The sequence below is a fragment of the Juglans microcarpa x Juglans regia genome, chromosome 6S, assembly GCF_004785595.1.
Source record: "Juglans microcarpa x Juglans regia isolate MS1-56 chromosome 6S, Jm3101_v1.0, whole genome shotgun sequence".
Taxonomy (NCBI): domain Eukaryota; kingdom Viridiplantae; phylum Streptophyta; class Magnoliopsida; order Fagales; family Juglandaceae; genus Juglans; species Juglans microcarpa x Juglans regia.
Window position 1 is genome coordinate 9,124,482 of NC_054605.1, and position 11,383 is coordinate 9,135,864.

General features: G+C 37.9%; 1 protein-coding gene across 2 annotated transcripts; it reads right to left on the reverse strand.

Annotated features, from left to right (window-relative positions):
* Positions 1 to 5,843: 5,843 nt before the first annotated feature.
* Positions 5,844 to 7,852, reverse strand: LOC121237259 (protein SUBSTANDARD STARCH GRAIN 4, chloroplastic-like). Of its 2 annotated transcripts, XR_005934887.1 has the most exons (3): positions 7,589 to 7,852; positions 7,274 to 7,465; positions 5,844 to 6,351 (listed from the first exon to the last, which is right to left on the reverse strand). XR_005934887.1 is itself a non-coding variant. In XM_041133927.1 (2 exons), the coding sequence occupies exons 1-2, from the start codon at positions 7,301 to 7,303 to the stop codon at positions 6,097 to 6,099; spliced, it is 285 nt and encodes a 94-aa protein (XP_040989861.1). In that variant the 5' UTR covers positions 7,304 to 7,849; the 3' UTR covers positions 5,844 to 6,096. The 2 variants fall into 2 exon arrangements, 1 of the variants encoding a protein (XP_040989861.1); XM_041133927.1 differs by having other exon boundaries at positions 7,274 to 7,849.
* Positions 7,853 to 11,383: the final 3,531 nt, after the last annotated feature.

The window sequence follows — 11,383 nt, forward strand, 5'->3', positions numbered from 1 at the left end:
CCCCACCAATACTACGTAAAATTGATTCATGAAAAAAATTTGGCGGCAATCCCAGAAAGGAAATCCAAACCGGAACCCAAAGGCAATCCTCTTCCTCAACAAATTCTAGTGTCCAATGAAACACCCTATAAGGCACACCTTAAATCTCCAAACTTCCCCGGCACATAACACTGATAAAGTCTTCTTCATTTGACATACGCACAAGAACATTTCTTGGATTTCTCAATTGTCCAACAACAGGAACCGATTTTAATCCCCATCGATTGTTGATGTAACCACGGACATGATCAAGAGATGGGCGACGACGAAGAAACTTCAGAACCACAGAGAACTGAAAAGGCTCTGCCGATTGCTTTATCTCAGCCTTCGAAAAAAGGAAAAACATCTCCCCCTCATGGAACCGAGGCTCCTTCTGCAGAATCACTACTTCAGGGAGCAGATGAGGCTTCGTAGCAACAACATCTACAAAACCCATTGTAGACGACGTCCCAGCACCACAAACCGATGATGGAAACAACTTCCTCTCACCAACCTGATTCAAACCATCCCTCCGACACCCTTTCCTGTTGCCAAGGACAAAGGATCGGCGGCCAGCGCCATACGAGAACCCTAATCGCCTCTCAAAATCGACAGAAAATTAAACCCCTTAACACATGTGGGTTCAACCTTGATGTCCAATGCAGTTTGATCCCAGAGATCCTTACTCACAAGGGTCATGAGCATCAACATATTCTCTCCAATCTATTAGATTTTAATGAGTGTAGTTCTTGTGGTCATAGAGGAATACTTTTGTGTTGTGCTGATTGTGAGTTTAAAGTGGACTTCAGATGTGCTACACTATCGCAGACCATGGGTTACGGATGCCATGAAAATTCTTTCATACTCTGTTATGGTGTTGAATATGTCTTCGGAGAACATTACTGTGATATTTGTGAAGAAAAACGAGATCCAAAAGATTGGTTCTATTATCGTGCGAAGCTTAATTTTCCAGCTCATCCCGAATGCATTCTAGGGAAATTTCCATATCAAGTTTGGGAGTACTTGCACTTCTCCCCTCATTTTATCAAGGAAATGATGGAAGACCCTTAATGTAAGAAATGCAGTTCGTCCTTGCAATGACTTGGCTCTTGAATTTGGCTAGTGCAGTCTAGTTCTTCCCATGTAGATTGAAGGAATGAGTGTGTGTGTGTGTGTGTGTATTTTCTTGCTTATCAATTCTATATTTTTCACATGGTTTATTCGGGTAAAAGTGCAAACCAATAGCTACAGAAGTAGGAATAATACTTGAGTTGTGATGGACTTCAGGTCGTTTTGCAAATATAGGAGAACAGACAAAAGGTTCCTCCAAGTTCTTGTAAACACATTGTTGCTGCTCACTTCTCAATATGGGGCCAACTTTTGGGACCAGCTTTGCTGGCCAATCAACTGTTGTGACACCACCAAGATTTTTTTAAATCAACATATGATTTTTCTATTATAAGATTTTTCTAAGAGTTATGCTATTTATTATACCCATATCTCACTTTTTACAATGACTAGCCTCTTGAATTTGCCGAGTGTAATATATATATATATATATATATATATAACTTGTTTGGATTGAGAACTCAAAGCATGCTTTGGAGGTATACTAGCAAGGTTACCAATTATAAAGTATTTTTAAGAGTAATGTTAGATAGTAGTCTGAAACAAAAATGATAGAAACACGGACAAAAACTCCATGTGTTCTGTCCATATTTATAGCATAACTTATTTTGAACCCTAGAAATAATACATTCTATTTAACCACTACAAGAGATCCAGATAAAAACCCCAGAAATAATCAAGCGTAGCATCTCTAACTTAGAATAAGGAGGGTTCTCTCCCTTTACAGACCAATAAATGCGTACTGCATTCCTACATCAAGCTTCATGCCACAATACTAGTTACTAAATTAGTAATTCTTGTATCTATTACGCAACCAAATACTTTTGTTTATTGGTACCAAGTATTTAAGAACAACAGTCCGACTAATACTGATGGTACATAGGTCCTTGGTAAGAAGTTTCCCACAAGTGTACATCAGGTAATTTAAGGAAAAAATCTCTCAGTCCAATGACCCCTTGCATCTAAGAGGATTCAAACCTTACACCTTGGAGGGGGCATACCACCAAGATGAAGAGGGTTACCACTTGAGCCAACCCCAGTGGTTAATAACCAAATAATTAATACAAGAAAGATACAAACCAATAAATAATCTCCAAAGTTAGTGTATATGCAGTCTTTGTCCCGCTCCATTTGTTCCGTTATAGATTCCTCTAAAACATTTTAAACATTCTTCAAACTTCAAAGTACTGAGTACCAGTGTCACGGGTGTAGTGGGCAAGGCATGAGGAGGTGGAATAGAAGAATGGAAGTGCAGAAGGTGAATAACAGAATTAACAGAATGGGAATAACAGAAATAACGAAATGAAGTCTTTAAGTGAAACAGCGCGTTTTGGTCTATTGTAAGGAATAAGTGAACCGGCGCATTTTGTCATTTGTTGTATTTCATGCTTTGCGTTTAGCTCTTTGTAACTCATGTTTTGAGTATTAGAACATTACATTGTTTTTCTTCTCCCCGACTGCTTCTATAAAAGCAGGAGTGATCATGTAATTGGGCATCGAAGATTTTAGTGAGATCATTTTTGGATGTTGAGAATCTCTCAAAGATTCTCTGTAAGATTCACCATGGAGTCTTGATCATTCTTCTGTGAATTCTCTCTGTGTGTGATTTGTTGATTTCCACTGTGTGATTTTGAGTGATTGTAGTGAGGTTCTAGGAAGTCCCTTACAAGTGGTATCAGTAGTAGTCGATCTTGGGGAGGTTATGATGGCGGATGGTACTCGTGGTGCCATGAAAGGTCAGCAAGAAGGATATCAGAAACAACAAGAAATGGTTCAGAAGCAGTTGGAGCATCATCAGCAAGCCATCAATGGTATGGCAGAAAGGTTAGAACAATTTCTAACATGTTGCTTTCCTTAGTTGAAACTATTAATGAAAACTCTTTGTTCACAGTTGCTTGTTCCAGATTGATGGGGAGCCATACTGGTACTATGAGTACCTTGTTCGCAAATCGCCTACCAAAATTGTAAGTGATTATATCTTCAGTAGCAATTTCAATGCAAAAATATATACATGCTGTCAGGTTTTTCAATGCTTCTATCAAATTTGCAAGCTCAAGAATCAAATCTTTATCGACGTTATGTTGCGTCAACAGCTGAACGAGATGGTATGACCCTATTACTTCTCAGTCTTTTCTACTAAGTAGCGTGCATGTTGCAATTTTTTTAGCTGTCTTTGCTGATCTTGCTCTTGAAGCTTTCTTGAAGTACAGATATCAAGCACTTGAAAGCATTGTAGTGATTAAATTCATTAAAGAGAAAAAAAAAACTCAGTTATTTATGAACTTGCTCATATCCAATTTCAAATTGGAGGGAAAAATAAGTTTGTGCATGAATGTCTTCTGTATGGCTATTTTTTGTCAGATTCGATGGGTAGGCTGATTTATTCAACATGGCAGATGTACTCGCTATACTCGAGGATCTTGGTCTTATTCTTGTGATTTTAATTCTTGCACTTGAAAATTTTTTCATTGGACTTTTTCAAAAACTGAATTGCAGGTTATTTGTATTTTGTAAATGCTTCAATCCTTAGCAAGCAGTGGAATAACGCGACTCTTTCTCTCTCTTAGACACACACACATATAAATGTCACACATACATTGTTAGACACACACACATATAAATGTCACACATACATTGTTAGCATTATAATCGCAATCCATTGTACTTATGCAATGAGACCATAATATAACTTGTTAAGACATCATTCAACCCAAAGTTTAAGCCTATAGGTTTGGATCTAATTGTGTTCGTGTTATATTGACCACTCGTGACATCTTTCTAATGTAAGACTTGACCTTTTTCACACTCACACATGTATACCAACCACCCTTACCTCATATTTGTGCCCCCTAAATGCTTTAATCCTTAGCAAGCTTGAAACAAGGTGACTCTCTCTCTCTCTCTCTCTCGCGCGCGCGCGCTCGCACACAAACAATCACGTGTGGGCATGCAGGTATACACATCACACACATCATGTTGATGGGAACAATAACACTTAAGGGGAGTCCTTCAAGCAGACTACATTATTCAACAAGTTTACCCTAGGGAATATATATGATACTATGTACAGGTATTCTCAATTTTTGGAGTGTTTGGACCTCAGAAATTAAGATAGATTGATATTGCAGTATATTAATTTTGATGACAATTGAAACCTTTTTGTTGTTCTGCACGCTTGAAGATAATGTTGTACATATATATACACTCAGTCTGTGGGATCTATCTTGAATAATTAAAAGAAAATTGACTTAACGTAATGCAGATGGGCCTTTCTTGGAGAAAACAGTGGCATCTTTTCGCCTTAATCCTCCCACAGAAAACTATGTAGCTCCTTACAAGGATCCGTGGAGATTTTGGTGAACTATTTTATAATTTTGATTGATATAAACTTTTGATCATTGATATTTTTGTTGATGTTCATTCTTTTGCCACTTTAATTTATGGTCTCCAAATTTCGTTTCTAAACAATGTTGTTTTGTCGATGGGGTTGTGTATGCCATGTGAGATGACAATCGTGTCACAACTTACAACAGCCTTTTGCTAGTCCTCCCCGTTCACGACTGTAGATGGAAGGACGGCATTGTTAAGTCTTAAAAAAACATTGTTAGTGTTACAAGAGTCCTGCTACTCCAGACGTAACCCAATGCACATCGCAACCCCGTAAAAAATACTTACAATTGACATGACTCTCTCACTTGTTCAAAATATTATGAATCGCATTTTTCCCAGGGCCAGGATAAAATTATAATTTTATATCTCTTAGGTATGAAATTCAAGCTTGATTTTCAAATTCCAAAGTCATATATATTAATGAAACATAAGGTACTAATGTGACATTGTCTACGTCGACCTTATTACTTCTTTTCGGAAGAATTTGAGTTCTAATATGTTCTGTCAATGTAAGATGAGTAGTGTGGTGTGCAACGTGTGACGAGTAGCAAAGCTCCCAGCAGAAAGGTCATAGTTTTTTTTTTTAAATATTTTTTTATTAATTATCAAGGAAATCGATTTACAAGGGATGATCATGACTACTAAATGTAAACACTTTTCAAAAGCTCAAATGTGATAACCTAAACATTGTTCACATATTGGGTTACTGTAGAAAAGACTTGCAAACAGGCGATTTAACTTGAAGAAGAGGACGACTGATTTGTAATTTACTTGTAACTGCGGAAGAAATTTTTTATTTGCCCAGAAGTTCAATCAAATCAGTATTGCTTTGCTGTCGAATTCTGTACAAAGTAGCATTCCTAACTAATTATGAACAAGTTCTTTGAGCCAAGAACAATATCTATAATCTGAAGAGAGAGAGAGAGAGAACGAGATGGAGAACATGACCAGGGTGTTAATCTTGTGATGTGGTAGAATATTCAAAAAGAAGGCGTTTGGATGGAGCAGATTGTAGGAGCACTCGCAATCGGCTTGTAAGCTGGTAGATCAAGGTCCACTGCATTGCCATCTCCGAGTCTTTCATCTGCCTAACAATGGAGGCCTAGAAAGAAAACCGGGGGGGGGGGGGGGGGGGGGGGGGGGGGAAGAAAGATAAGACAATATAATGGATGTAATGGACGGTTTAAAAGACTGTATACAAATTCAACAAAAATAATAACAAATACCATATAAAACACCTTAGGACCACAAAACATTTCATTCTTGAACTGTTCCGAACCAAACCAAGGTATTTTTTTTTTTTTTTGGTCCCATTAAAGATGTTTTGTTGGACAAATACCCGAAAACAAGATTCAAAATGCAACTATACAATGCTTGAATGGAAAAGAGGGCTTACTTCTTCAACTTGATGATAATCTAATATTTTTATTCTGTTCCCCTTAATTACGAATAATCCAACTCAACTGATTTACGTTTTTCACAAGAAAGCTACTTAAAAACATCATTCATAAGTTGTGCAAATTGAAAGACTTTAAAGATAACCTGAAGGCGTTTCCCTAGCTAGACTTCAACCTTAGTACCGAATGAAATATTATTGGCCAGAGATTTGAGAGGATCAACTATCGGATCGAAAGAGAGCAAACTAGGTATCTGTGGCGCATATACTAATCTCCACCTAGCCTGGCCAAATTCTCCTTTTCCTTCAATTCTTGGCATTAATGTTTCAAGTGTTGCAATCGCAAGCTTTTCAAGTGCCAGCTGGCCATCACCTTCCAAGATGGACTCCGCCAATTGGCTCTCAAAGACTCTAGCAGCCTGTGAGGATTGATAAGATTTATGAGATCAAATCATGTAGATATGGTACATGAAAAAAATAAAATAAACCAGAAGGTGAATGGATTCTCCAATTGTAAAGAGAAAAATTTGAGCGTGCGTGCACACACACATAGAGGCACACCCCACCAAATTTAAGTACGTTTTTGCATCCCCAAAGAAAACTTCCAAAACATGAGAAATTTTGACAATCTAGCCTGATGATATGTTGGTGGTAGTGTATGACTTGATCTTTTATTTTTCCTCTATTGTTCATCGTTGGCCATAACATTTTAGATATTGTGCTTGTCGATTGGTGCTATATGTGCATGAGGAATGGGGAACGATGGATTATCTACTACTTCACTCTAAGATAGCTAGTGCTCTGTGGAACACAATTTTTGGCTTATTTGGGCTCGAATGAATTATGCCATAGATAGTGGTGGATCTTTTGTCAAGTTGGAAAAGGAAGTTTTCTAGTTCTGAGAGGGATACTTTTTTTATGGAAGCTGATCCTGTTGTGCATAATGCGGTGCTAACGGAAAGAAAGGAAAGATCGAAACTTTGAGAATTGTGAAAAGACTGGTTAAGCTCAATTCTGCCTAACTTTTTTTAATCTTGTATATTCCCTGTGTACATGAATGGCAACTCTTCAATTATCAATAAATTTCTTATCTTGTTTACAAAAAAATATCCCATATGTTTTTCTTTTGTTTTGGTTTTTTCTATAGGCATGTTTTTCTTTTGTTTTTAACATCTGATGTATCATCTACGCCATATTTTGAAAACTTTACAAGTAGTGCATGTGTAATGTGGCATGAAAAAATCTGTGGGAGAAAGGGTTTTAAAGCCAGAAAAGGCTGATTGTTTAACATAAATGGAAAGAAACTGCAAATTCATAACCAACCAAAGTATAAGATGCTACCTCAGTAGGTGAAAGGACATCCTGTTCCATGGATCATGTTGATGTCACTACCAGTTTGTCTTGCCAATTGCTGGCCCTACTTTGAATTTTGAATTGCCACTAAGATCCAACCAAAGCTAAATCAAGCATTGGATCTAGCCCATACTCGGGCTCAAATTTTGCGACATTCAGATGCTCTCGCTTAAGCCTCACCTGAATTTATATAGGCCAACATCACATTTTCAACAAAAAACAAAACCCAGACTATAGAAACACTAATAAGATAACAAGCAGTGCACAAGAAAATCTACACTACAAAGTTAACATGGGGCTCACCTGAGTCGCCACAAGATTCACGTCACCATTTTCAAATGTTAGAATACCTTTAGGTTTTATCAATTTGGGATGAGCCAGGCCATTTAGCTCAAGCTCTCCACTGACAGCAAAATTAAGAATCAAAGGGTAAATTATTCTCAATTCTGGTCCTAGAACAAGCTTTAAATCACTGAGGCAGATATCTAAATTTGGTTTGGCGTTCACTTGCTCCATTTCCTTTTCAGTTCCAGCTGATTTAACTGCCAAGGTGCGGAAACAATGTAAGCAAAACAGCTTTTGCTAAATAACGACATAGAATGTTGATTACTTTTTTGATAGGTAGGTAATTATGCCTATATTATTATATATGCCACGGCATGGATAGTCTTTCCTCATACAAGGAAAAAACCAAAACACACAGTGGCATAAGCAAAGAATGCTGATTACTTTATATGTATTAATTCAAAACCCAAAAAAATAAAAAACTAAACTTCTCACAAAAACAACATTTCAAACCCTACTGCTATTTTTATTTCATATCCATAGATTAAGCACAAATGTGAAAGAAAGAACACACAAGAACTGAAATACATATAGGTTTAACTTGGGTACCTTTTAAATATAAACTTCTCACATTTCAATTGACTTCGGTAAAATTACAATCAAAAGCCCAATTTCATACGAAGCAGCAAACATCTATCATTTTAACCCAATCACTAGTGTAGATAGAGAAAAGGTGGTGAGCTGGGTCAGGGAACAAACATTTTTCTTTTTGACAAGTAAAATAAAATTTTATTGATCAAGTAAATAGGCACAGCCCAAGTACACAAGCATACAAGCGAGAACACCTAGCTACAAGTTAGGACAGTGAACAAATAGAATGGACAAGATCAATCCACCTCAAGAATGCTTTTCACCTACGAATCCAATGGTAGAGTGTAATTGGGTCATTTCTTAAATAAATAAAAATAAAAGGGCTTGAGGGAAAATATTTCAAAGTCTTAAAAATAATTCCCTTGATTTATTTTAATAAACCATACTCATATTAAAATAAAACATACTCATCTTAAAATAAAATAATTGGAAGTAATAAAAATATTTTTATCTCAAAATATTTAACTTAAAGAATTAATAAAAATGACGTAAGGACCTACGTAGTAGGACTCGGGTATTACAATTATTAACATCTCTCACTTGTTATTTGCAAATGATACACTTATATTCTGTGAGGCAGAACAAAACCAATTGCGAACATTGAGGGCACTCTTACTTTGCTTTGAAGCAGTATCGGGGTTGAAAGTAAACCTTGAAAAATCAGAATTGGTACCAGTTGGTAATGTCCGTAATATCATATAACTGGCTAACACTCTAGGATGCAAGGTGGCTACCCTACCTTTGAAATACCTGGGCCTACCAATGGGGGCTGCCCCAAGGACTGCAACAATATGGGATATGGTGATCGAGAGGATTGAACGTAAATTGGCTAGGTGGAAGAGACTGTACTTGTCAAAAGGGGGTAGGATCACTTTAATCAAAAGTACACTCTCTAATCTACCAACTTATTTTCTATCTATTTTCCCAATTCCATCAAGCGTGGCGACCCGAATTGAGAAAATGTATAGGGAATTCCTTTGGAGTGGCATGGGGACCGAATTTAAATTCCACCTTGTCAATTGGAATAAGGTATGTTCCCCACTTCTCATGAGAGGGCTGGGTATTAGAAACTTAAAGATTTTCATTAAGGCATTACTTGGGAAATGGTTGTGGCGCTATAACACGGAACCGAAAGCCCTATGGAAATCAGTAATTGACCACAAATATGGAAGCGTGTTTTGGGGGGGGGGGGGGGGGGTTGGTGTAGTAGAGAGGTAAACGGGCCCCACAGATTAAGGACTTGGAAGTACATCAGTAGGGGATGGGAGGTGTTTGTTCGTCACACTAGAGTAGTGCTGGGAGATGGTTCTAGAATAAAATTCTGGAGTGATGTATGGTGTGGAAACAATAGACTAAAAGATTTATTCCCCTCAATTTTTAGAATTGCATGTGAGAAAGAAGCTTCAGTGGCGGGCTTTATGGTGTTAATTGGAGATCTAGTACAGTGGAACATTGTTTTTAGTAAGGCGGTCCAAGACTGGGAAGTTGGTAGCATTGAAGGGTTCTTTCAATTGTTGTATTCCATGAAACCGAGCATCCAAGAAAATGACAAATTTTGGTGGGTACCGGCTGGTAAAGGCATATTTTCAATTTGCTTGTTCTATGAGTCTCTCACATAGGCCCAAAACATTCAGTTTCCATGGAAAATGATCTGGCAGAATAAGGCGCCTCCCAAAGCAACCTTTTTTGCATGAACAGCTTCATTGGGAAAGATCTTGACAACGGATAATCTGCGAAGATGTGGGGTGATCATACTAGATTGGTGCTGCATGTGTAAGAAGAGTGGTGAAACGGTAGATCATCTTCTATTGCATTGTGGTGTGCTAGAGCGTTATGGGTTGAGGTGTTCAGCAGGATAGAGATAGCTTGGGTTATGCCTGCCACAGTGGAGGCACTCCTGGCTTGTTGGACCACTATAGGAGATTTATCACAAATCAAAGCGGTGTGGAAGATGGTCCTATTTGTATTCTATGGTACTTATGGCAAGAACGAAATAACAGGACGTTCGAAGACAAGGAGAGATCTTTTGAGGATCTTAGATCTTTTTTTGTTAGAATGTTATTTGTATGGTCCATACCTAAGACTTTAATGGCTTAGACTTCGCTGAATTTCTTGCTTCCTCTTCTTCATCCTAGATAGGTGTTTTCTCTTTTTATACCATCTTTGTGTACTTAGGGCTATGCCTATTCTTTAATACAATCATTTACTTCTAAAAAAAAAAAAAAACACTTTGCTCAGGGATACCACCCAACAAAAGAAAGCGACCTTGGAGGGAACTTTCATTTTCCATATGTTTTTCCAGGGGAATTGTGGCATACCAGTTTTGATTTTAGGGTTTATAAGTAAATTTTTTTCCTAGTAATCTTATATTTTTTTTAGAATTTATATTTTTATTTTGATTATAGTTTTATCAGAATTTATATGTACTTTATCTTTATATTTTCTATTATAGTTGCGATTTATGATTTGTTAGAGTTTTGTTTTAATAAGGATTTCTAAGTGTATCAGATTTTGTTACTACGGTTTTGTTTTGAAATTCAAAGTTTAAATTTTTGTTCTAGTCACCGAACCTCATCACATTGTTAGCCTCTGTTTGAAAACTTCAAACCACCCAACCCGTGTGTTTCTCTCGGTGATTTTGTTTGTTTTGCTAACGTCCTAGTGGAACACCAACTCTATTGCCGTGTATTCCTCTACTCATGCACGTCTATGCTCTTCTAGGGTTTCTCTAATTTTCTATCACCTACCATTATAAATATCACTTACCTCATACGAGAGGAGTATCTCGTGAGCCACCCCTTAGCATCTGTTTCTGAAACACCCAGAGTACCAAAACACTGCCGTTTAAGCCCTAGATTCTTCCAACCGCCGCCGACCACCATAGGACATCAAAGCACTACCCGTGGAACCAGAAACTGCCGACCAGCTCAGCCCCAGCACACCCACTCCATTCCGGTAAGATCTCGACCGCCGCAGCCTTGATTTTGATTTCGGTAGTTCTCGGCTAACTCTCTCTCTCTTTCTCTCACTCGGCGCCGACCACCATAGGAACCCTCAGTCGCGCCGCCGGTCACTCCCAGCCGCCAGCGTCGCCATCGCCTCAGCCCTCCCTCGGTGAGCCACCATCGCAGACCCTCTCCCTCGCTCTCAACTCTCTGTTTC

Bases quoted from the DNA above. Each gene is read 5' to 3' on its own strand.
- LOC121237259 (XM_041133927.1), bottom strand. From the start codon at position 7,303: ATGGAACAGGATGTCCTTTCACCTACTGAG. The intron at 6,352-7,273 runs GTAGCATCTTAT...CAATCCTCACAG, and splicing joins ATGTCCTTTCACCTACTGAG to GCTGCTAGAGTCTTTGAGAG.